Genomic DNA, 27,145 nt, shown 5'->3' with positions numbered 1-27,145 from the left:
CACAGCAATGTGTAGTTTCAGCAACAATAGCCTCGTTTCTCTGGATAATCCAAAGAACTCACTGCGAACACTTTTCATAGGAGCTACTTAATACTGACAAAATTAAAACAGTTCCTATGGAAACTCTTGACATCTCACAACCTCAACACTCTAGTCCAAAACTTTCTGCGTGGCTAGACAAGAAAATAATGAGAAAATACTGTAAGTTTCTTTCTTTGACTTACGACATTTCAACTTGTCCTGTGACACAAACTTAGTCACCATATGCTGACTGAGATGACCTGGAAATATGTGTTTGTGAGTACCCAGGAATGCACCATGATGGGCAATGTGTGGGAAGCTACACTACAGCTCTCTGACAAGAGGGAGGAGGCCTACCATAACACACGTCAGACACGCACAAACACACACACTCGCACACCCTCCTCATCAGCAGCTCGGTTTCCTCGTCCTCCCATCAACCCTCTCCTCGCTGGCTCTCCCCTCCTCCTCCTCCTCCTCCTCCCGAACCCTCCCAACAGTCCTGCCAAGCTGACAGCTCCAAGCTCCGTGGAAAATGAGTCTCGCTCGCATTACAATCGCGCAGGACAGATTCCATTAGCACTATCTGAAATTGAGCGCGGGGAGCAGAGAGCGGGAGGCAGCGGCGCGTGCCCTTATCAGAGGGAGAGGGTGAGTTCCGCCGACGTCACTAATCCACCGGGCAGGATTGAGCACACACACACACACACACACACACACACACACACACACACACACACACACACACACACAGTGAAAGAAAACTTGGGGCAAACACAGGAATGCACACATACACTCTTTCATACACTGAAGACAACAGGGACACACAGATAGAGAAACATGCCTACACACACACACACACACAAACAGAAAGACATGCAAAGAAATTAAAGGCTCATAAACACATACAGATGCCACAACCTCAACTCTCACACACTACAATGTGCTGAAAAGGACCGAAATTTGCATTTAGCTAAAGGACATGATGAAACTGGTGGAAAACAGGCAACAGATCAACTCTCACACAGCCTCTCGGTCTGTCTCTGCGTGCGTGTGTGTGTGTGTGTGTGTCTTGGAGAGTCTTTTCCTGAGGAGTGTTGGCAGGTCTGTTCAGTGCTGCTGCTGCTGGGATTTGTAACATGTCAGTCCGTCGGTTTGAGATGAAACTGAGCCTCTCTCGCACTTGCTGTGCGATCTCTACCTCCCTGCTTGTGTGCGCTCCCTTCTCTTCCTCCTCTCCGCTAAACGTCCTCGCATGCATCCATATAAAAACACATTCTTTACATACATGCTGAAACACACGTGCATTTGCAGGAACACCCTGCATGAACCCCCCACCACCCCCAAGTGTCCTCATCCTCATAGTTATTAACCCTTGACACATAAATCCAAGGGTATGTGGGTGTGTGATATTAGCTGTGTGTGTGGGAGGGAGGATGGGGTTAATCTTTATGTAGTGGGGATCTTTCACACAAGATCACTCAATTTAAATAGAGCAGGAACACTTTGATGTCTTCAGCCCTCCCTCCTTCCTTCGCTCTCGCCGTCTCTCATTCACCCCTCTAATTTGCTTCATGTTGCCCCTCTCTGTGCCCCAGTGATAAGGTGTAATGAGAAATGTTTTCAAAATGGCTCTCACCTACCATGCGATGCTAATTGAGTGTGTGCTTGATACAGCCACGAGAGGAGAGGAGGGTGCTCATCCCTGACCGTTGAAGGCGCTGTGGAGAGGGGAAACAGAAAAGAGGAGGACTTATTTTTCCAACCATGAGTGGATGGCAGAGAGTAAAATAAAAGTGACACGTGCTTGCATCAACCGAGCACCACTAACAGCCCTGCCCCCTCAAAGACACAAAGTAATGAGGGGAAATACCATCTTCATTAGTTGTCATTTACAGGGAATTACGACGATGCCTCCTCGGGGCTGTTATTGGTCACGCTGAGAGCGAGCAGCGAGAGCAACGTCAGGGAGGAAAAGAAGAAACTTTGGAAACAGAGAAGTGTTTGGCCTATATTCATTTAGCAGCAGAGGGACGCCACTGCAGGGGCCACTTCCCTCATTATCAGAACGGGGAACATGAAAGACAAATTAGTACAGTTTCAACAGCAAAATACAAATGAAACGGCACGAGAAATTGATAGCTACTGTAAATGTTGTAATGTAATGTAAAAGTTGAGTTTCCGAGTACAAAATATAAAACAAAACATGAAGAAGACTTAGGTCAAACATCAAATCAGTGCTGAGGAACTAGGAATCACAAACATGACAAAAAAGGTAAATCACATAAGGTTAAAGTGGTAATCTCGAACATTTCCACTTCATTCTCTTTGGCGACACCGATGGCGATAAGCAATTGCAGGTGTATTTGTACAAGCTTGCTAACAGAGACAATAAATTAGCCCAAAACGGTCACGGTAGTTGTTTGCAAACTTAACGACATCCGCAAAGTTTCATGAAAATCGGGCCAAATCCATAATCCTGCTGACAAACGGCACCGAAAATATAACCTCCTTGGCGGAGGTGACAAACTCAATCTGCGTGGTGACTAATGTTATCCTAAAACAAAAAAAACATTGAACACCCAGTGTGTATCTTTGCAAGGGCTTTCGTCAGTGGGCCATAGGCTGAGTCATCATCGTGTTACCTCCTTCGGCGATACACAGTGACTTAACATATATTTATTCACATGAAAATCTTCAAGATAATTACTTTAAATGCCAAATAATGGCATTTCTCAGCTGTGAAAGAGGCTTGCTCTGTGATGTATGCTGATAAAAGTAACATGAGACCACACAGCAGAGCTTTAATGACACCAAACAGGCCTAGAGGATGACAGGCCTCACAACAGCTCCTGCTAACATTAGCTAGCTGGCTAATTAACATAATAAGCTAGCTCATTAAGCTGGTCACATTCAGAAACGAAACGAGCTGGAGGATTTGGAGAAAAGCTGAAGTTGTACTAAGATAATGTTTACGTTGAAATAGCAAAATAATGGTTTAACAGCAAAGGAAACACTCACTCAGCTCCTTCAGGTGAAGAAAAATGGCGCTGATAAAATTCAGCTCGACGTTGACGTTACGCGGGTGGGCGGGGCTTACATGCGTCTTTAACTACGTATATTTTTCACCGTCTCAAGATGGCGGCCGACTGAATCTGCTGAGGGTGTAGATTTAAATAGGAGAACCTGTGAGTTGTTACACTACTTTTTAGTTACTTTTTTAAAAAAAGCCCAAATAATCTGTATACAACAATTAAATAGCCTAGAAATTTTTAAATAAGCAAATGTGCTTGGACACAGGGATGAGCAGGCAGACAAAGGATCACAATCTGATATATTATGAGATAGGAATAAATATGTATAATTGTAGGCTTAGTCATATGAAACACAACAGACCTATACCTTCTATAATGTAGCCAATAATGACGTGACAAGACAAAAATCTAATCTAATGCCTTTTTATTTTAGTCCACAGAACAAGGAATGCATGGTGTGATTCAAAAATGTAAATTAAAGTGCGCTCCGGAGGATTAGGCTTCATCATGAGGCCTAGGAAATATGACTCATTTCAGTCACACAGAGACTGAACAAAGAATTTATAGGCTCGGCTGTATTAAACATACGCACAGCCTGTTAATATGATCATGTTGGTGTGGATGGATTCTTTAAAAAAACAACAATAAATGCTTTACGTGACATAATTGTAGAAATATATTACTGAAATATTATTAGTAACGTGCTATATTACTCCATTACCACTAAAAGTAATATATTACTGTAATGCGTTGCTTTTGTAACGCGTTACCCCCGACACTGAACATGACACTTGAATATAACTCATCACATTGAATCTGATTATGATGACTACAGTGGGGCTGGGCAATATATTGGTTTTATATTGGTATTGTGAGACTTTATATCTTGATGCTTACAGCCAGGACGGTAAACAACAGTTATGAGGTCAAGTTCACCCAATAGACCCCTTCAACAACAAAAAACTTTAGCCTGCATTCTTTGTACTGTTTAGATTTTCATATCTAAAAATTCTTAACTTTTGATTTATACTGAGAGACGAACAGTTTCACCACAGGACGTCCTTAATGCTGCCTTCACCACACTGCCAGGGATTAAATCCCATTGGAGAAATATTTAAATTTTGTCAAAATTAAACATAAAGAGCCTAAAATACTGGAATCAGTCTATAAAACACACATACTAGCTTTTGATTGTGGACAATCTAAGTGTCACAGCTCTGTACATATGAAATTCAAGGTAAAAATGTTGTTTAGTAATGTATTGATTGCTTGATTTGGTGGTTGTTGGTGGAAAGTGAAGTGGCATCATCAGCAAGCTTCCCATAACTGCCACAGTGCATACATTCCTGAAGGCTTAAGTGAGCTGTATATGACAGGCGTTGAAACAGGTGCGCAGCTCTGTCGTGTTCTCATCCATCTCACCTCCAGGTTGGGCCTTCCCTTCCCCAAACAGACACATGTGACGACAGCCTCCACGGCGGCAGAGTGGGAGACCACTCGGTGAGACACAAGACAGTCCGGATTACCAACCGACTGCCACAACATCACCTCCCTAACAGGATAACACAGCATAATAAACTCCATAAAATAATCAAACTTATTACAACTCTTAACCCCTGTTAAATACACTCTGCTCAGCTTACGTGCGCTGAGATTCACAGCCACATTCACAGCCACAAAAGAGAAGAGTCTTATAAGACTGAGAGAACACAGGGCAGCAGCTTGTGATGCCTTAATATTGGCTTTAATTGGATTTGTAAATTATGTGGCTAAATTAACACTTTCTATGGCTCGGTGACTTAGTGAAATGTGTAGAAGGAAAATAAAAAGAAGGGAAAGTCTTAAAGTTAATTAATCGTCTGTGGCCCCAGCTTAATTAAAGTTTCCCAGTGTTTGTAGTTAATGGATGGATTGATGGAACAATGGTTCGAACGCCCCTTGCTACCTCCAGAGTGAGTCCGCAGAGAGTTTACGGAGGGGAAGATTTCTGACTCGTTGATTAACACACACACACACACACACACACACACACACACACACACACACACACACTGAAACACTCGCCGACTCAGATGCCTTCACATGCTCCTCACTTGTGTATGCAAGCGCACAAACATATGCGTGAAAACACACGCACACATACAGCACGTACACACACGGTCCCCTTCAAACTTCCCACTCACAGATACCCATTACTTCCCATTGAGGGTTTCACATTAATTAGCTGGGATCAAAACCTACAAATCCCTCCACTGAGGATTGAAATGTATTGCTAAACCCGGCCTCCATCATCTATGCTAGGTCCCATGGCACAAGTACACACACACACACACACTGAGCATGGTCGGATAAACCTGCGAGGGAGCCTCAGGGCAAGAAAGAGCCACTGGGCTCCTGTTCCTCCCCCCTCTGTGCAGTATGTACAGTGTTTCCTGGAGTATTTGCTCTGCAGTAATCTGATCTGACACAAATTAATTTAGGAACATTCGCCATTTCAAAACAATATCATCTTAACAGGGCCGTGCCTCGGTTTTTGGTAGCCTTAAACAAGGGGCCCCAAAACACTCCAAGCGCAACACATACATCCTCTCTATAACTGAATACAATAAAACACCCCTGAATAGATTATACATTCGATTGTTGTATAAAAACACTGTATGCTCTCGTTAATTGCTGTTTTTTGCATCTATTTTCACCTTGTCTGTACATTACGGTTACATGTTTGTTTCACCTATCTTTGCTTAGCTCTGCTGACCTTTTATTGGCTGTCTATTTTCCTTTATCTATCTTCCTGTATATTATTTTTGGAACTGTGTGACTTAAAAGGTAGAATATGTGAGAATATTTGTTGAAAACATCCCCAAAAATAAATTATTAATTAAAATTATCAACATAATTTGAAGAAATGGCAGTTATAATGTTATGACATCTATGTTTTGTTGCAGAGATATCTAGCTAGCCATGGTACGTCCTGGTCCAAATCTCCTGTGCTAGCGATGTAAACACTAACACTTCCCTGCCGCTCTGAGCTCTCAGTCCAGACTGCTAGCTGCACAGCTAACTGAGCTAACCAGCTAATGGCGGTCACAGTTACCAGCAGTTAGCGATGACCCTAGTGATGTGTTGCCTCCTAGGAATTTGGGGTATGCATTCTACAGATAATCAATTCTTAGATAATGCACCTTTGAGAGCAACTTAAAACACTCGACCAATAAAGACGATTGTGTTTCTGATTCCTCCAGCTCGTGTTTCTGAGTTTAAATGTCAAGTCTCGCCTGCATCCAGCTGTCACCCCGTTTTCTCGTCTGTGCTTAAAGCAGAGTACAGATGAATTTTGGCAAATTCATATCAGTCACTATAATAGCTATGATTGGGATACATTTAGTCAGTCAGAGTTTTGTCCCCATTAAAACATATCCCTGAGTGAAAACCAGGCTATGGTAACAAGGACATGGCCCTCATTTAAAGTAAGTTTTAGCCCTTAACTTGTTAAATGAGCATTTTACCTATCTGTATTATAACCTCATGTTAAACCAAATGTTTTAAAATACTCACAAGGACAGACATGTAACAGTTATTACGACTGATTAAATGAAAATCATAGTATATCATGACATGAACCTGATTTAACACATTCTCTGCTATGGTTGCAGCAGACTTTTTGTTTTCTCCCTCCCATGCTCTGGAAGAGATTATATGCAGTGTGGTATTGAGATACCCATGAAACAGGCTTCATAATCTTTGAAAGAACTTTCAGAAAAAGCCTCCTCCTCATGGTTCAAACTTCTGAAAGACGCCACTCTCAGCAGGTCTTTCAGCACACATCCTGAATTCTCTGCGAAAGGAACAAACTTAAGTGTTTTAAATTGCTATTTTAAAATCAAGCGTTCTGTAATTTTGCAGAACATTTGTGGCGTCTTATCACATTTGCGTGGTGATGAACATGACTGCCAAAACCGCTCATTAAAACGGTTGATTATTTTAAAGAGGTGATGCAACTGTAGAGCAACCCTTATTTTAGTTTGTGTGCCTCTGCTGTGTGCTCCAGAGGTGGTAAGAGAGCGCCCTCTGCTGGCTGCATGTGGAGCACACCCCTTCATTTTAATACAATAAACTGGATTCTGTTTGATAAGCACATTCTTGACTTTATGCTGATCTACAGTATTCGATACCCCGAAGAGGAAGAAGCTCAAAACAGCCAGAAGAAGAGAACTTTTTAACAGGTTTATTGACATGTGTATAGCGATTGTCTGTGCACCGGACGATTACAGAAGAATATGATATAAAATAATACAAAATAGCTGTACATAACACAGATGTATTGAAAGGAATGCATTATTAACTGTGAGGTTTTTACGCTGTGTAATTATACGTGTCAGCTACTCACTCACCTATAGCAAGATGAGTTCATTAGTTGAGGTCTTACCATCTGGAATGAAGGTTCGATAGATAGATAGAATAAAATAACAGAGTTAAGGAAGAGCTAGTGATGTTCCTGGTGGTATTTAACAACCTGATGCCACGCTAAAATACTGTATCTGAAAAATTCCCCGACACTAAAATCTAAAAACAAAAAGGGAAAGGAAATTGCATATGGACACCTATAACCCGAAGAGGGCTCAGACGAAGATTAGAAGTAAAGTAAAATCGGCTAAAATAAACGTGTCAGGTCGTAAACTAGAAGCCAATGAGGGTGCTGCAACGGTTCTTCCATCCACATGCCAACGGTGTTACATTAATCGTTGTATATAGTATCTTCAAAAGCAGAATTCACTGGATTTGGCGTGCTTAGTAAAGGGCAGCTGATTGAGATGTTTTCTATGGAAGCCGAGAGGGGCTGTGCTTGCAATTTATTTTATTATGCCGTTACAATCATTTTGTTATCTTGTGATGACGAGATAATCAAGAAGGGTCGTTTCCTCTTATTACTTGTAATGTTCAAGAGTGGGAGTGCCATGCCAGCATGCATAGATGGTGTCTCGACAGCTACGGATTCAAGCTGAACATGTCAAATTAAGGAGGACCAGTTATTGAAACATGCATTAGACTGTCCTTCATCTTACTTCAACGCCCACTCTCAAACACTCATAATTCTTTTAGTGGTAGCCGACTGGACAGTAAGGCATCTGATTTAAAGGATAAGTTCACCTAAAATTGAAAATTCTGTCATTTATCTACTCGGATGAAAAATGGGTTGAAGTTTAATAGCCCACAAAACATTTCTGGAGTGTCAAAGCAAAACAGCGTTTGCAACATTCTCCCAAAGAACTGAAGTTAATGGGGACTTGCTTTAAAACGTAAAAAAAAGAAAGCATAAAATGGCTTCGTACAGCTTGCCCGTTGAAATCCAAGTCTCTGGAAGACCGGACATCCCAAATTGATTTGACAAGACATTATTTACACCCTTGACGCGCAGCCAAGCTTGTGTACCCACTTCAGACAGGGAGCACACTAACAGTTTTAGCCTAGCAGCTACAGAGAAGATTTTGGGAAAAAAAAGTGTGTAAATAACATTTTCAAATCAATGTGGGATCTTTTAGTTGTTTTGATAAAGACCCCATCTACGTTGTTTCGGAGAATGGCGATGAAGTATTGTGGACTATGAAACGTCACACAACTTTCCATCGGCATCGGGGTGAGTAGATGACGACTGAATTTAAATTTTTGGGCAAACTACTTATCCTTTAAGTTGACCTCCGTATGTAAGCTTATCCCTTATTTCTGTGTTTAGCCATAATGTAAATACCCTCATATCAAATGACCAGGTAAAACATTCCTATAACAAAGTTTGTACTGTTTGCTTTTAAAACTCTGAAACCCATCCATGAAGTTGTTTTCTCGAGGCAACAAGATAAATTGACCATGAGAACATGGGCGTTGTCATCTCAAGTTAACAGCATTAAAACAAATAAAATAATTGCAAGCACGGGCGTTCTTGGCAGCCGTAGTTTTAATTGCCTGTTTGTGCCCATTTCCCCTTCTATTACGACCCGTATGTGACTGACTGTGACCTGTGGTGATCTACCCTACTGTACGCCCTCTATAATCTGTCTGACACATTAGATGACTACCTCTCACATCTAATGCCTTGTTACTGTGTTTTGTAGCAGTGAAACTTTTCCACTTTAAGTGTCTCCTAACAGGCTTCCTTCAGGCCTTTGCCAGCTGTGAATCTGAAATCACTAATCCTGAGCTACAGTAATTATCAACACTACGTCAATTATCCACCGCACTGTGGGGAGTTTAAATCTTGCATTTAGACCTCAAATGGAAAATATTTGGAAAGCAGCAGGCTGACTTTCAGTAGCTTTGAACTGTTCCATGATCGGCCCTAAATGCAAAATAAAAACAAGTGTCGGCGTGGACATCTTTCTGCAGTGAGTTGGTTTGGCGGAAAAATATCAGCATAGTAGTACAAAGTGGGATTCGATAGGTCTCATTCACAAACGTCACACATCTATCAAGTATGAGGATTTTTTTTTAGGCTCTCACGCTCGCTTTTTTTGTTTGTTTTTTTCTCTTGAAGAGGTCTTCCAAAACCAAAAGAAACTAAACAAAAAACAGAAGTGCTGCAGTTTAAAACAGCCGAAAGACTCGGAAGACATCTTGGTCTGCGACGAAACGCTCTCAGCATGAATAACAGGTTGGCAATCAACCGTGCAAAGTTTTTTGAGTAAGTGTATGTGTAGTGTACATACTGTATGTGTACGTTCAGCACATGCAAGCTAGACACAATTTCCATGTGAGTGTGTATTATCAATTATACGTCTTCCACACTTGAGGCTATTATTGAAATTATCTGACTTTTTTTCGAGCTAGTTCACCGAGCTACACCATAATATTCAGTTACAAAAATAGTATCACAATATAGACCATTCAATATGAGCACCAGGGAAGGCTAAACATAGCCTGAGTATTTGGCTACATTCATTGTCTGGGCAATGTGTTTTTAACGGTAGCAGTGTGTGAAGTGTGTGTTTTGTTGGACACAGTGTTGGCAATGTTTTTCTCACTCACAAGCTCTCCTATAGGTCTACCACACGATAATATTCGGAAACATACAGAACTTGCTTACACTGAGTAACAACAGTTAACTAAAACCAATTATTATCAGTTAGAAAAATAGTATTTTTTTTTTAACACTGAACATCTAAAAGAATTCCCCACGCTCCCCCCCAAATAAATCCCTCCCCATTTCCTAACAAAATAGTTTTTCTTTGAAACAAAAAAAAGGTTATCTTTTGAGGTTATACAAGGTCAAACCTTTTTGACACTCCGTCACACTAACATGGACCCTGTTTAGCATAATTCAGCAACCAGAAGTGTGTTCAAATCAACAGAAACAGTAGAAACGCAAATCCTAATTTCTTGTAGCTACGAGATCTGAAACGAGTATCGAAATTAATCAGAATTATGCGAATTAATTCAGTTAGAATCTAGTGCTTTGGTTACATCACACATCACTGCTCTAAGACCTCATCGGGAAATCAAATAAATCACGATGTTGAACACACCTCTGGTTGAGCCCTTAACCTGGAAACCATTTCAGCCATGTTTGAAGTGACCGCCGACATTAACACTTGGCTAAACATAGCACAACATCTAGCTTATCTATGGGAGTGCTCTTATTGCTGTAGAGAGTTATGAAGTGGATTTGAACCCAGTTTCATTCCCAGCCCTTGCTTATCCTTGGTCTGCTTGATAATCGGGATACGATCTGGCCTGAGCAGGTGAAGATACAGCCTGTGGTTTCCCTGCAGTACTTCAAACGGTAGGTTTTATTTAGGTATTCATTTATGGGGTCTCCCTGCATAGATTTCACACTAAAGGGATACATGAAGATTAAATATTTTCTCAAAAACATCCTGAATTTAAAAAGGTGCAGTATGTAGTTTGGGGGAAGAAATTGTAATCAGAGGAAAAAAGATCTTCATTATCTTTTTGTTTTTTTATGCCTAAACAAACTAAATAATCCCTCTTCATTTTCATGACTGAATAAACAAACTGACCTTTACTTTGCCTTATTTTCCTCCAAAAACATCTTGGTATGTATTATTACCTCATTAATATTGAAAATATTAAATTTCTGAGTTTGAATTTATTCTCCAAAGCTACACAGTGCCCCTTTAACTACAGTTGCCATCATGACTCACTAAAAAACTTAAAATGCTGGATAGAAGCTAACACTACTGATCTGTGTGACCTCCCATATTTACGATAAGTGGTTAGCTAAATAAGGATGAAGGTGCTTTCTGCAGGAGCTGAGGACAGATGGGTTATTCTGCTTGGTGATCAAAGTGCTGCCACAATCAATAAAGAAAAAAACAATTAATGATTGGCAGCATTTCACAATTATAGTAGCACGCTTTGGGAATCAAGAGGCGATGTTTCACCGCGTTAAGGACACAAGGACGCCGCAGACGTGTAAGGCGCTGCACATCAACTAGGTTAAGAAGGCCATTTTTTTCTTATGTGCAAAAAGCTACTCGACATTTCATACAAGGCTCCTGAGTTAGAAATAAAAAGTGTTTGGATCCGTCTATTTCATGTAACATAGTCTATAATTAGTGGAGGATTGTGGAGAGGAAATAATTGTTTGAAAAGGGTCAAGCAGCATCATTTAAGCCCCTGTGAAGATACTGTCTTAATGAAGGTAAAATCAGCTCCTGTAGAATTTGGTGGCATTGATTATTCTATCTTTTTTTTTTCACCTGTTCTCTTGATCACATACCAATCAACACGCATCAAAGGATAAGCAAGGGGAAGGATTCTTCGGCCGTGAGCTGCATTCAGTAACAACGTTTGACAGTGTTTGTTATACACGCACAAATTATAGCCTGAGTGTAGAACACACACGCGTCACTCATCAACCAATCCATACTGAACGCTGATCAACGTTTGCAACATGAATGAAGCTCAGGCGTCTTCCTGTTATTGTGGGAGTGGTTGCTGAGGAGTGGTGACTAGTCGATGGGGCCCTGGAAGATGAGCCTCGTCCAGCCGGGGGTGCTGAGTGCAGAGGAGCAGAAGGGGCAGATGGGTCTGAAGGCGTGCGTCCCGTGGGGGAGCGGGGTCTCAGCCCAGTACCTGGCTGTCCTCTCCGAGCAGACGTGGCCGCACGGCACAAATCCGTGAGTGGGGGCTCCAGCGTCCACGTACACAGCAGGCTCGCAGCCCAGCCACAGGGGCACGTAGGGACCCACGCTCCTGCACAGGGGACATTCTCGGCGGGCTGTGGAGCCGTCGCCTTCTCCTGGGTCCTCCTCTCCCTCGGATCTCTGGCCCCAGTCGTGGCGTCCGTGGACGTGGCCGCAAGTGAGGTAGACCCAGGGCTGACGCTCTTCAAGGCTGAAATAACACATCAACGTTCAACTTCCTGTGAACTCCTAATCAGTCATTTTTTGAGCAAATAAGTCAAACATTTGCTGGTTTCAGCTTCTTGAATGTAAACATTTGCTGCTTTTCTTTGTCATTTATGATAGTAAATGAGTAAACTTTGGGTTTTGGACTGTTGGTTGGACAAAAGTAGCAATCTTAAGACATCACTATGGAAAAATTTAATAAACATTAATTAAACGATTAATCAATTTATCTTGAAAATAATTGTTGCAGCCATGGCAGTTATGAATTTTCTATAGGCGAGCTATTGGAGATGAAACAATATCCTAATGAGAATTAATTTGTAGTTTTGGAACAGACCTGTGGCTGCGTGGCAGGCTGGGGAAGGCCAGTGTGCTGAGGCCGACAGGACACTGGGGCCGGGACGCGTTTAGCTCCTGGCGAAGCGCTTCCAGGTGACGCAGGGTGGGAGCACGCATCAGCCCCTCACCTGTACGCCACAGCAGGGTGGCGCCACACAAGTCAACCAGGGAACCGTCACGTAGCGCACTGCTCTCCCCCTCCGCCTGTGGAGGTCAATACACATACAGACGCTTACAATCAAACCAAAAGGAAGCCTAACAAACTAGATGGTGGCCAAAAGCGATGTGGACTCACAAGTTTGCCCCGGCTGGGACCGGAGCGTGTCTCCCGCAGGGCGTAGACATCTCCACAGACTGATATCTCCCTCCACAGACCCTGCTTGGGGTCCTCTGGGAACCCCTCCGGGTGCATGACTAGCACCCCGTTGGTGGTCAGGCCGTCCATGTGCCCATCTGGGTTTTTCCATTTGGTTGCTTTCTCCTGTGGTGGCACAAACACGAAGGCATAGAAATCTTTCATGATCACATTACGATGATTTATAACCAGTAAAAAAGAATGACTTGGATCATTCTTCGTGGGATTAACAAGAATTTTCAACACTGATTCCAAAAATAAACTAGACACTTTTGTTGGTGAGATCTTCAGTCCACTCACCCCTAAGAAGATATTTTTGGAGGAATCAAAGCCAGCAGCGTAGATGCGTGCAGTGTACGGTGGGTTGCGTTCACACACCACTCTGCAGGCGAAGCGTGAGATGGTGCTGGGTGCAATGGAGGGGTCCTCCCCCTCTTTCCCCCCTCCGGAGGTGTCTGTCACCACAAAGTCGATGGGACTTTCTGTGGAGCGTCCAATCTGCAGGGGACAGCACAGAGAAGAGCTCACTGTCAAAACTGCCTTTGATAGTTATATTCAAAGTTGGTATTGCTATCTATAACAACTCAATCTATGATAGTTTTAGGTTTTCAGATTTTCCACTTCCCAAAAGGGTTTTAATTCCCGCATACTTGAGTGATTCGGGTGAAAGAGCAGTCCTAATTTGATGGAAGCTAAATAAATCGGAGCAGAACTTTGTGTATAAAAATAGACTTATTTGGAGATGTTCCACACACACGTCTCTATTCTTAATACTTAATGGACCCAGTACTGAACCAAAATAATCTACCTACTGTAGAAGTTTCTTTGAAGACATTACATAACAGCATATTTTAGGAGGTACGTGCTCATGACGACAAATGTATGATTATTTTTGTTGTAAAATGAGCCGTGACGTATGAGAAGTTTGACCCTCTGCTTTCCTGCTTTCCTGATTTCCTTTGTGTCTTACCTGGAACATGTCTGTGTTGTTGTCATGGCAGTACTCCACCACCACCGTCTGGTTGCGGGACAGTGTGAAAGAGATGCTGTGCTGCCCCCTGCTGTGGACGGCCTGCAACAACAACAGTGACAAGCAGAGAATAAGTACTCATTTTCTGGAAAAGTCTTTCATTTTCTTGACAGCTTGTACATCAGACTGAATCATAGTGTTACTCAAAAGTCGGATGATGTAGCTACGTGATTAAATGTTAATGTTGCATTTGAAAGCAGCATTTGACAATGACCTGATCACACACACAAGGATGGACAGCCCACATGCGTCAGTCGTCATGCTTAGTCATCCTTCCTCTGGCTCATTTTAAAAGAGACAACAGGGAGTCGCAGGAAGGAAACCAACATTACACATTGATGAAACATACAGTACGCAAACACACACGTGTACCTTGCTGTCCTGTGGTGTGTTGAGGATGTGCACAGCGCTTGGTTTGACGCCATTGGCCTTGGCCCTTCGATACAGAGCGAAGCGGCTCTTTCTGCGCCCACGGTCTCCGGTTGGAAGAGAGCCATTGTACCTGAAGAGAGACACACAAAAACATGCACAGGATGAAGATACGAGCACTGATACACGCACGTCACTCATTACGAATCAAGACGAAGGCAGCAACTAATGATTTCTTATTTTCTATAAAATATCAGAAAGCGGTGAAATCAGTGTTTCTCAAAGTCCAAGATGACGGCCTCCAATGGGGTCAATTTTTTGCAGCTCTAATCTTGACTAGATAAGTCAACAGACGCAGAGATGACACTTGTTCTTCCAGTTCATCGAGCGTTTCTGAGAACGCCTAATGTTGGGAAAGACACTGTTATCTCATTGTTTGCACGCTGCACTTATGATCTGTCATCACTTGGGGGAAAACTAAAGCCATAAATAAAATGTCACCGGTGCTGCCAAGTTGTCAGGAGAGATGACTGCAATTAGAGTGTGAGCTCAAACGATTCGGTGCTTCTTCACGGCTACATCACCGCAGATTCTTTTGAAATGAATTAGAGCAGCACACCCCGGCCACCCGTGGTTCATACTGAGCTGCTGAACCTGAATGAAAAGGACAACTAGCACTTGATCCTGCTCACTCAGCTCGTACTTGAAGCTCGCACTTGCTGTACTTGTCTGAACTCCTGTTACAGCATTTTCAGCAGGACAGAATAGTTTTTCCCGCACAATACCATTCACCATACAGCCTTGATTAAGCACCAGAGTTACTAATTTAAAGGCGTGTGTTCATTAATAGAAACAGATGTAAAAATTCAGCTTCTCCTCATGAGAAAGGTAAATTATGTATTGGACCTTCAGTGTTTTATAATTCAATATCAACCATTTTTGAAAAGATGACCTCAGTTTTCACGTTTTACTGAAAAATGAGTGAGAAAACTGTTCTGGTGTTGGTGCTGACTAAGACACTGGCTTTTTACTTATTTTTTGGACATCTGCTGGATTCACACAGATGGTTGTATTCTGGTTTAAGGCTTTTAACTAATCAGCAGGGTATGGTCCTTATTAAAAACTTCTCAGAGGACACCCAGCGGGCAAGAAGACTTTATGGAGGGACAGTAACTGTCTCTGCTGGCCAGACTTGATCAGATCAGAGGGCATCTGGTTTCGTCTCTGCTCTGATCTGTCTCACTGTGGCCTTGCAGCGTGGGCTGAAGAAACACAGCCTGCTTTGACTGTGTGTGTACAATGATACTAGAGACTACAATTGATTCATCAAGAAGTCTTTTATAAGGAAACCAATTAATGGGAATTTTAGAAAATGATTAATTAATCACTTCAGAAAAGGAAAATGCCAATAATCCGCTGGTCAATGGTCACTGCTTTTCAAATGCAAAAATGCCCCAACATTTTTTCTTGAATGTTACAAATTGAATACAGTTTTGTGTTTTGCTGCTGCTCAGGCTATGTCAACAGTTAAGACATCACTCAGGGCTCTGGTGACTTGTTTTTTTGTGACATTTCATGGAGTTTAAACTTCACTGGGAATTGAATAATTATAAATCACCCCAAGCATCTTTTTCTGCATAATCATGTCTAAAAAAATAGTTTTTATATTGGCCAACAAAGTATTTGCAGATACCGATATAACTATGACAGGCCAATATCGGTTAATAATTATATCAACAAGCTGATATATCAGTCGAGTTTTTTCTGACATTAATACATTAATCGTTCAAAAAAAAAAAAATTTCATTCAGCATTCACAAGTTTTGCTATTGCCTACTATTAAAAAACTATGACTTTGCATAAAGCATGAACGCGTGAGTTTATTTCGATTATTTTGTCTTAATATACGCATCATCAGCTAAATGAAAATATCAGCCACACAATCTCTATAGGAGAAGAGAAACACTTTAATGGATAAGTAGAATGTGTGGCCAAGTTCATAAAGAGCAATTTTAACATTGTTTTTTTTTATTTTATGCATCTGTACTGTTTAATATCTATTCAAAATCTGAATTAAAGTTCAGCATGCCACTGGTTACGTATTGTTAGTTTGGAATTAACCTTAAATAAAATTGAGAAAAACAAAACTTCTAACCAGATAAGACGCCAGCTGAACAAGTTCTGGGGAATTAACATTTTCTGGCCTGCAAAAGCAGCATAAAAACCACAGGGGTTTGGTTTATATCTGTGGATTGTATCATTTTATATGCATTTTTATAATTTCCGTGCCAGCAGCTAGTCAAAACGAAACAAACTGGTTTTGGTGGTTAAATCCGTGTGTGGCTCAGGAAAGTTTGTTGACATTATGCATTTTTAATGAGCTGTACTTCCATGAATCTCAGAATTAATTTTCTGTGGATTACAACCCTAAAAATCCCAGATCAGTGCAGGATAGTGGTGAGAAGATCGGCTATGCTGCCCGAAAAAACCTTCAAGCGGGCGACATTTACTTTTTGAAATGTGGAGTCCAATCGCAGAGGATGACTCAGTGCTACCTGCTCCCTCTGCGGCCCTGCCTGTCAGTTAAAACTGGACCGTGGCTGACAAGAGACGGCTGGGTCGGGGAAAGAACACACTTGAGGATAGGTTTCTGAGGGGTCTGGTTAAAAGGCAGAAGATGTGATATGTGACTAAGGATAAGAGGGCAGGGGTGAGAAAATCAGCTTATGTAAAGAGAAAAGGTAGCCAGCGCCTTGACAGAAACAGAGATGGAAAAGAAGTCAGAAGCTATTGTACGCATTCGAGACAGAAAGGTAAATGAATGAGATGAAGTAAAGGGCAGGGCGCAGGGAGACGGGACAGGACAGGACAGAGGGTCGAGGGGAAAGGCCAGTGGAAGCGCAGCTCCAGAAAGTGCATCTTGCCTGGGCAGCTCTGGCCTGCATCACGCATGTGCGTACATCATAAAGCACAATATGAAATATTCACTCCTTCTGCCCCTCGACACAGGGTTTATTTTCGTTGAGGGCAAGCCACCAAGGAGGCATGCCTCTGTGAAAGTCAGCACTCAGCAAAACACTGAGAGTCTGCCTGGGAAGGGACTGGGTGAGAGGAATGCGACATAGGCCGTGTTAAGAGGGCTTACGGGTGAGATAAAAAAGGAGGTGTGGGAGATACAAATACAGAGGAGAGGAGGACGGGGGCACTACTGTACACAGTGTCCAGGCTAACTAAGGGAATGAGCGATGGAAAGGCAGCCACTGCAAAGATCACATGGCCTGCAGTGAGGCAGCCATCGACCACCCGGGGCATGTGATCATCAAGGCTGACAGATGCAAAGTTAGTACACGCTTGCACAATACAGGCCAGCAAAATGTCAGGAAGCAGTAGAAAGAACACCCTGTTCTGACGCCGCCTATTTGCTGTCAAAGTTACCTACTGTACGTTTGGGGACAGAGGAACTGGTCTTAATAGATCCCACCTATAAAGTCATGTCAGTACTGACATTAATAGTGTATCATCTGTCAACGTGACCAGGTTTAATACGCTGTTAACTGTGTTACATAACACAATAACAGCAATAACGGAAGACGGTCCTCTTATTACAGCAGCATCCACTTTTCACATATCACTCAGCCCCTGCTCAAAACCACAGAGATGATACCCATAATAGCCTGCGAGCCTTTGGCAATCACTCTGGCAGAACAAGATCAAACCACACCTCAATCACAACACTTTCAAAGTGAGCTAACATGAATGCATTTTCAACCCTCAATAAAAGGCACATTACACATCGCGCCACACACCGCAGAGCGCGCTCCTGTTTAAGTTGCACACATTAAACGCTCACTTCCTTGTCCTGAGTCGAGGATGTAAAGGACTGCTCTGTTCAAACAGTCAGATGACGAGGACGGCGACTAATCAGTATTCTGATGCGGGCGGGCCACAGCTTCCTCTCTCCATGTTCAGCCAGAGGGGAAGAGATAGGCCATTAGGTCAGTTATCTTTGGCATACACAGGAAGCTCTGCGGGGCAAGAGGGGGGCCTGTGTAAGCCTGGATACGACTGTATGTGTGTGTGCGTGTTGTGGCATTTGTGGTCCCTGCAGACCCTGCACAGTGTGGTGGAGCTGCAGGGGTGGAAATGCTGTGGAAGCTGGTGGCTGTCATCAGCACATCCTGCCTACTGTGTGCTTGTGTGTGCTGGTGATGAAGAAGGGCTTTTCTCCTCCTCCTCCTCATCCTCCTCCTCCTTCCTTGGCATGGATGGTCATCTGGCTGCTACGTTTTATTAATCAGCAACAAAAGATGCTTCATGACTAAACAATACGAGCACGGTGCATGCATTTTCCAGACAATGATATCATCCCCCAGCCCTACTTTTAGCAATCTCAGATCCAGCATAGTATGACATCATTGGGGTTTTCAGCCTGAGCAATCCAGCGCTGCTTATCCCCACTACAACCATTGATGAAAAAAGGGGGCTACATCCGTAGTAGCCTTATGTGCAATATGGCTTGAGCAGATTTTGCACTCAAACGCACCACACATGATGCGGGAACAATACGGTGGCGTGGTTTCGGGGATCATGCGTTCATTTGGAGGATAAAGTTAGTTTGTAACATTACAACACAAGCCACAGACCGGTGCTACACGGCGGCAATGTGGGATTTACTGACAAATATGAGCTAAACGTGTTACTGTGGTGGATTTCCTCTTCGATAAAACGACACATACAGAGGAAATGTTTAATAAGAGCGGTGGATTAAAGCCGAACTCACACGTCATCTGTCGGGTTTATTGTGCCGATGGTGCCGCTACATATTTAACGTTAATTTGCGTCCTACACACATTTTTTTACTATCGCTTTAGGTTTTTTGAAGAGACTTACCCCAAAATGACCAATTCGCCGTATTTTACCGGGTCTTTAACGGGCACATCATCATCTCCGTCTTTTTTCGGTGAATTCATCAGACTGGACTGCTCCAGGAGAAAAAAAAAATAAAAAAGACGCGTCCAATGGCAAAATAGTGGTGGGATAAAACAATGCTAACACACACGAAACTGAAGGGGGAAGTGATTTGGGCGGTAGCCTATCAAAGTTTGGGCACAGTTGGGCAAAGTTTTTCCAGACTTCTTGTTGTTTGTTTTATTGTTTTAATCCCGTGAAGGCGCATCTTTTCGTGGCTATAATGCTAGTGTGTAGTTAGCTAGCAGCGCAACATATCTGCTCAGTAGCATCGGATACAACAACGGCTAACGGCAGGGAGTGGGGCGTACCATCATTTGTAGGGGTGGTCGTTCAAAATTACATCTCGAAATAGTTGACAGAAATGCTTTAACGAGGTGGAACGTGTGCTTGTTTAGTTTTTGAGCGATGAGAATATTTTACTAGCGATTTAAAGGAAAGAAAACATTTTTATACATCGATTTACAAATGCGCTTAAGCGTGAACCCACCCATGGGACGCGAAATGGACGCGGCCTTCGATGAGAAGCTGGCTCCCACTGCGAGGATAAAAATGAGGCATTTCGAAATGAGGGAGGAAGTGCCCGCATCCCCCCGGCACGTAGAGGCGTCCTGCCACATTTAAAGTAAAAGACAAGATCTTTCGATGTTATGTACAGGGATCGTATAGCTCCGATCTCGTGGGTGATTATGGAGTCTGACGTAATGAGATGCTTCGGGGGGGGGGGGGTGTGTGGTGAAGCGAGGATGTGGGTCACCATTGAGCCCCAGACTAGACACCTTCTTTCCTCCTTGTCTGCATTTCATGTGGGAGTTGGGAGACAGATATAGGCCGACTGGAGCCCACACTTCCATCTCTCTGTCTGTCTGTCTCTCTCTCTCTCTCACACACACACACATACACACAGGCAAACATAAACACAAAGAGTAGTGTACTTACTCACAATAGTGTGACCACATGAGGGCAGTGCACTTCAGTGGCAAAGTACAACTTTGTGAGTCACACAAATCTGTATGTCTGCACATCAGTTTCTGGCTGTGCATTGGCCCATTAACACCGACTGTATTCCAGCATGTGCGTTCTCTGTTAGGGACTCGACTGAGACGAGGTTTTTGAATTGGACTGAGGCATACAGTTGGGTTGGATTCAGCTGCCTTGGCAGATTCTCCTCAAACAACCTGTTCATTGTTATTTGATGAGACAGAAAGCAAAGCCTTCCCTGCAGGCTTTTTTTTTTTTTTTGGACAGAGCCGGGGTGTCAGTAACAGAATCTGCTCAGTCTCCAACAGCAGCATGCCGCCTTCACCTGGGACAGTATCCTAAAATCGTGTTCTGGCGCGGGAGATGCGACATGTAGTGGCTTGCATGCAGGGGTAAGGCACAGAGGCGCCAGGCAGTACTCTGCATGTTGCTCTGACAGTGTGCGGTGATGTTGGCCCTTGTCGGTGTCACTAAAACATTTGCCTGAGAAAATTTACAGGTGTTATCTGAGCAATATGATAATAAATTCAAAATGGAAATGTCAAAGCCTCCCTCACACATTAGCAAAAAATGGCTCTGTGCTGCAGCCACAGAGCCTGCTGATGACCCTCGAAGGGGTGATGACTCATGAATGAGCCCAACTAAACAACCACACCCTTAATCTATGAATGGCAGCTCACTGTAGTCAGCAGAGTAATTAACAAGAGTGCTGACTCACCTCATGTACACAATATACAACACAAGATTCACTGTGTGAAGTTTACCAGCAACATACTTGTCTTCTGAGATTGGAAGCAGGAACTGGATGGACCAGATGTGTGTTTTGTGTGTGTGTGTGTGTGTGTGTGTGCATGTTTCACTGTGTGTGACTTTCTTTCTTTCCCACTCTGGGATTAAGGTCACACCCTGCTCGCTCTGTCTTTCTGTTTCTCCATATCTCCCATTTTCTCTGCTCTTTCTTTCCTCTCTCTGGCTGTCCTTTGTTTTGTTTTTTTGGCCGAATTTCAGCATTAAACTACAAAACAAACCCAGTAAGGAATCCTCACCGCTCCCATTAATTTATGTTGTTTATGGCCATAATAATCAACCAGCAGGGCAGGGATCCAGCTCACTCTGTGGGGATTGTGTACTCAGTCTCGTCTGAGCAGGAATGTACAATGTAAAGAGTGCTGGCTGCGAATGAATGAAATGCACTCCATGTCAGGTAATCGAGTGTATCTGATACAAAATATTTAAAGATTATGTGTTGCTTCATTAATCCCCAGAGGAGAGTCTCAATAACAGAACAGTGGGAGGGATTCATCAACCTAATAAAGGGGCAGATACTTGTCATTATGGAGCTGACTGTTCATAAACAGCTTTTCCACTCACAGCCGCAAATAGGCCAGAATAGTTCATATAGAGATTTCCTTTCCATGATGTCATCAGCTCTGTCTCCTACATCCTCTCGCAGTTAAAGCGATAAAGACCAACTGATGTGAATATTAAAAAAACTGGACATGGCAGTTGTGATCGACAGCCACTTTGTTCCTTGATGGCCTTCGTCAGCCACACGAATTCTCATGAGTTCAATCACAGTGGGAGGTCTCGGCTGGCTTGCACAAAATATACAGTAGTGACATATAAATGGCGTACAGTAGTTCAGCAGCATGTAGCAATTTAAAAAATCTCCATTTATGGCAGCTTGCTTTGACATTTATGTCACCGGCATTAATAAAAAGGGATCCAAGCAGCCAAATTGGAAAGGAATTTGTGCTCTACTTTGCGTAGTAGCGAACCTGTACCCTGTTGCATCTCACAAACTCATCAAGAAAACCATATTTGGTGAGCAAATCACAGATCAGACCGTATGCCTAATTGTGAACATGTGGAATGCATTGCCTCTGCTGTCATTACGCAGCTTTTGGCAGGCTGCATTTCAAGTCGAGCGGAGCGTAGTAGATGGAGTGGCCACTGATGATTTATAAGTGCATGCTCATGCAGAATATACACAAATGAGGACCATGGATCTCCAGATGTACACAAATACAGCCACGCATTCATGTATGATAAATACATATAAGAGTAAGAAAAAAAACAAGTGGTCCAAGGCACCAGAATAAATCACATTATTAAAAACAGACAAGACAAACACATGCTTTATGCACATATTGCACGATACTGCTAATGCTTGTGGCTTAACAGCCTGTTCTACACATGTACCCCACCAGACATGATGGACGTGACTTCTGGATTGCTTCTGGACTGTGTCTGTGATTTATACCCAGAACATATCAGTGCATCAGTGACGTAAAGATGCCTCAGGGTGAGCTGGCCTCAATCTGGATTTAACTGATGCTGATTTAAAAGATGGAAACAGATACATGTTGGAAGAGCGGGTAAGCAAGGGATGGATGTCAAGACAGTCAATTTAAACCGCTTAGATGTGCCACAGCCATCTGCTGCTGAGTCTTTGTCAATGTTGCCATAGAGACAGGAGCAAACAAAGAAAAGGTATTTCTGTAATTCAGCTAACCCCGTCTACCCTTTCTGTAGTTAAAACCAAGATGGACTGGTGGAGCACAACCTGAGACTGTTGGATGTGATGCATTCACAAACAGAGCAACGGGAGTTATTAAATTACTAAATCATTTTAATACAAATCAGAGCGTCACTGTCACTCTGTGCACTACAGTAGTGCATACAACCAAAAAGGCAGGGTCCTACCTGTGATGCACGAGTGCACACATGCCTGCTGGGCGTGGGTCTCTGTGTGTGTGTGAGACATACTCTTTCAGCCTGATGAGGAGGCAGACTCCTAAAGAGAGCCGACATAATACTGCAGATGGCTCAGCATATTCCTGTTCTCTACAGGCACTGGGACACAACAGGCTCTACTAGTGACTCTGGCTCCCTACAGGGAGGACTAATTACATACACAAGCAGGTTTGTTGCAAAACACTGAAAATGAATGGCAATATAAACTGTGGCAATTGATTGTGTATACAGTAGATAATAGCTTTAGCGGACACAGTCACACACAGTATAGGCAGTATTGTTTAAAATGTTTTTTTTTTGTGCTGATTTCAGGGCGGGTTGATTGTACATAACGGTGCTTTTTTAGATTTAGCACATCATTGAGCAAGACAAAGAAAGATGACATGACATCATGTGAGGAGCAGGAGATGAGGAAGTCGTAGAAACGGCTACTGAACCAAATCACTGTCAAAAATTGGCTGAATAAAGCCTGTGCATGTGACAGCTTAACCTTTGTAGCCAATGGGATTGGCAGTACACTTTATGTATCCAAGTTTTGAATGATTTATCAGTTATGTGAGAACTGAACTTACAATCTTCAGAGAGAAAGACTATCAGACTGCAACTGTGCAACACAAGGCCTTTTACCAGGACAACTGCAAGCTCGGCTTAAACACCGACCAGCGACCTGAGACGTCCGTTCACAAATCATTGAGCTCCATGCAGCACCTGCCAACAACCTGCCATACATGTACATGACCCGAGCACACAGGGCTACACACACAGCTGCCGGCGGTTAGTGCGCTGAAAGCAGATGGCTCCTCAGACGGATCATTAATAAGAGCCGGTGGGGAGGCTGTGTGTGGTGGGTTATTTTTGGATTTGGTGTTGTGTGTTATTTAGGGATGAAAGTTGTATTGGCGACTCTATTTCTGTGTTTGTGTAAGTGGGAGGTTGCCAACAGGCACCAGAGAGAAGAGAGAGAGCGACATTTAGAGTAATTGGCTCCCTGTTTAGTCTGCCAGTATTCCACAGCGGACCTATTAATAATTACACAATGTGTGTGAGTGGCAGCCTTTGACCCAGCTTCAACGGGTTTTTATCGCCACAGCTTTTTTTTTTAAAAGAACGTGTTATGGCATGGTGACACTTGTTGAGTGTTTTATCACCACTCAACATGGAGAAAATTAACCAAGAAATAAACAGAGACTTACATGTTGGGTCATACTCGCATAAGCACTGTACTGTAGCAGAAAAGTCAGTCCAGGTAATTACAGTGCTGTTTAACACACATATAATTTACCTCAGGATAACAATACCTAACCCTCAGTTCTCACTGTTTCACTCTCGACCCACGCAGACATGTCAGTTGTACTTCTCACTACCCTGTTAATCTTTTTTTTTGTTTTCATTTTATCTCAATGTGTCCATATGTGGCTGTGGTGTGCCATGTGTCACACAGGAAGGTTGCTGCATGTCACTTCCTGTCACAACTGAAAACATTCACACACCAGTTTGGGTGTTTTATCGGGAGGATTAATCTTAAGTCTGTTATTAGAAAATGATGCCGCTTCCTGTTCTTTATTTCAGGTTTCATCCGCTGAGGCAACAAAAGAAGAAAAGAAAAAAAGGAATCATATTCAATAAAAGATTCTTAACTTGCTGTTCATGCAGTTAGTTTATTGTATGAGAGTGTAGATAAACACGCTTTTATGCAAGAACAATGGTCTCTCCATGCGCTCTTGTTTGACTTTATTTGTTTCTAAAGGATGTGAAGAAGCAATCCTCTCACGTCTCAGCCTCCAATAATTACATCTGTGAGCCTGCATCACTGCTGCTGTGCACATCCCTCCCACTGCACAACTTCTCCGCCAAATGCAAACACTGCAGGCCTCGGGCTCCCTATAATTATTAGCACATTGTCCAAAGCGGAGGGAGACGCAATGTGCAACAGATTCTGAGGAGCTTACAATTGCCTGGAAGCTGAATGTCACTCTGCATGCTGCTTTTATGACTCTTGTTTTAAAACGGGCCCCATGACAACTGAGACACTGAGACTTTCTGAGCTGTAGCCGCGGCCCATCCAGCCGCTCCTAAAGTCCCTTTGTGTGCGTTAATAGTTTGCTGGACAGGAAATGCCTGTGAAGACAACAGCAGAGAATCGTTGAATCAAAAGACGTTTGGAAAAGGAAGAAAAACAAAAGTAATTCAAGGGTGAGATTTATCCTTGATGAGCAGAACAAGAAGAAGGGTGTGTTTGAGGAGCACAATGCTTTTCGGTCCTGTTGCCCATGGCGACAGGAGGATGCACTGCCCTGGTTATTGGAGGCTGATGGTGGTAAGAGCAGGGTGGCGACAGCTAAAGGAATGGCTGTAAAGTATATTATAAAGCATGTCCATACTAACATCAGGTTTGCAGGTGATGAGCAGTGGCAAGAAGGACCGAAGATTTACAATAAAGTATTTAATTGATGCTTTTCTTCTGGTAGACACATGCCATTGTTGATTCCCTGAAATCTACATGTTGAAGTGTCTGCAAACTGAAGCCAAATTTGCTCTCTTCCATCTTTGCGTGAGTGTGTGTTTGAATAGTTATTGCTCCTGATGAGCAGGTGGCACCCTGTATCAGCCTCTGCCGCCAGTGTAAGGAATGTGTGTGTGTGAAAGGGTGAAGGCTGCCTGGTGTTGTAAAGCATCTTGAATGGTCAGTAAGACTAGAAAAGCTCTCTGTATATGCAGTCTATTTAGCATGTCTGTCCGTTTAATGTGAAGCTAAAGCCAACAGCCTATTAGACTGCAATTTAAAGATGCAATATGTAATAATTTCAGTTGAAAACATTCAAAAATTAACTAAAGTTATCAACAGGATGTGATGATATAACAGTTATGAAGTTGTGACGTCCTTGTTGAGATATATAGGCTAATGAATTTTGCAGGCTAACCAGCTAGCCTCGTCCCATCCCCGTCCAAAGCTCCTGTGCTAGCAGTGCAAACACCAACACTCCCCTTTTGCTCCGAGCTCCCTGTCCTGACTAGATGCATGGCTAACTGAGCTAACTAGGTAACAGCCGCTCTAGCTAGCAGCAGTTAGCGGCTACTCTGGCGATGTGCTGCCCAATGTTTGTTTTGACTATGAATTCCACAGGTGGCCAACTCTTATATATTGCACCTTTAAACAAACTGATACAGCATGTTAACTGGCTAGGTGCTGGCAGATTTTGGACAAAGCCAGGCTTGTCGCTTCCCCTTGTTTCCAGTCTGTGCTATGCTAAGCTAACCAGCTGCCCAGCTGTAGCTTCAGATTAAATTAACAGACATGCGATCTTCTAATTCTATTCCTGTTCCTTTAAAAGGTGCAGTATGTAAGAACAAACAAAACAAATATGGGCAGCTTATCACCAGAGTAACCACTAACTGCTGCTAACTGTAGCGTGCAGCTAGCGGTTGTATTAGCTGTCTCTGCCCAGGCTGGGAGCTCAGAGCACTGGGGGATTGTTGGTGTTTTTACAATGGGGCTAGGGGCAAGCTAGTAAGCATGCTAACTTCAGTAGACAACCCTATACCACAGTATAAACACATCTTTAAAATAACGTCTAAACTGTTGTTTCTTCACGTTCTGTTGATAATTTTAGTTATTTTTTTGAATGTTTTAAACTAAAATTCATATAATTCATATTGGACCTTTAACAGTAACTATTATATCAGCCAATCGCCCTGCCGATGGTTGCGTTAGCTTATGTAGGTCATGTAGAGGCATCAGTATTAAACTGATTTAAAGGTTTAAAGTCCCTCGTAGCACGTTAAACAAAAGCTTCACTAGGTGGTCCATTCACAGCAATTCTGTTTGCTGAACTTCTGCGTCTCTTCGCTTTTCATTCCACGGATTCTGTACATATCTGCACCGGCCGACCGCACTAACATTTAAACACATTTGTACAAACATGATGAG

General features: G+C 42.9%; 1 protein-coding gene across 1 annotated transcript; it reads right to left on the bottom strand.

Moving 5' to 3' along the window:
* Positions 1-7,266: 7,266 nt before the first annotated feature.
* Positions 7,267-19,724, bottom strand: LOC141018205 (E3 ubiquitin-protein ligase pellino homolog 2). Its single transcript, XM_073493124.1, has 7 exons — positions 19,402-19,724; positions 14,515-14,644; positions 14,083-14,184; positions 13,413-13,610; positions 13,053-13,238; positions 12,756-12,961; positions 7,267-12,404 (listed from the first exon to the last, which is right to left on the bottom strand). Exons 1-7 carry the CDS (start codon positions 19,479-19,481, stop codon positions 12,020-12,022), a joined length of 1,287 nt encoding a protein of 428 aa, XP_073349225.1. The 5' UTR covers positions 19,482-19,724; the 3' UTR covers positions 7,267-12,019.
* Positions 19,725-27,145: the final 7,421 nt, after the last annotated feature.

This window comes from Pagrus major, chromosome 22 (genome assembly GCF_040436345.1).
Source record: "Pagrus major chromosome 22, Pma_NU_1.0".
Taxonomy (NCBI): Eukaryota; Metazoa; Chordata; class Actinopteri; order Spariformes; family Sparidae; genus Pagrus; species Pagrus major.
Note: the sequence above shows the minus strand (reverse complement) of the source record. Positions and strands in the feature narration are given on the sequence as shown.

What these genes read in the sequence shown, in the direction of transcription:
- LOC141018205 (XM_073493124.1), bottom strand. Translation starts at nt 19,481, where the DNA reads ATGAATTCACCGAAAAAAGACGGAGATGATGATGTGCCCGTTAAAGAC. An exon ending in CCAAAAATATCTTCTTAGGG is followed by an intron (nt 13,239 to 13,412) that starts GTGAGTGGACTG and finishes GTGCCACCACAG; the next exon opens with GAGAAAGCAACCAAATGGAA. An exon ending in GTCCCAGCCGGGGCAAACTT is followed by an intron (nt 12,962 to 13,052) that starts GTGAGTCCACAT and finishes TGACCTCCACAG; the next exon opens with GCGGAGGGGGAGAGCAGTGC.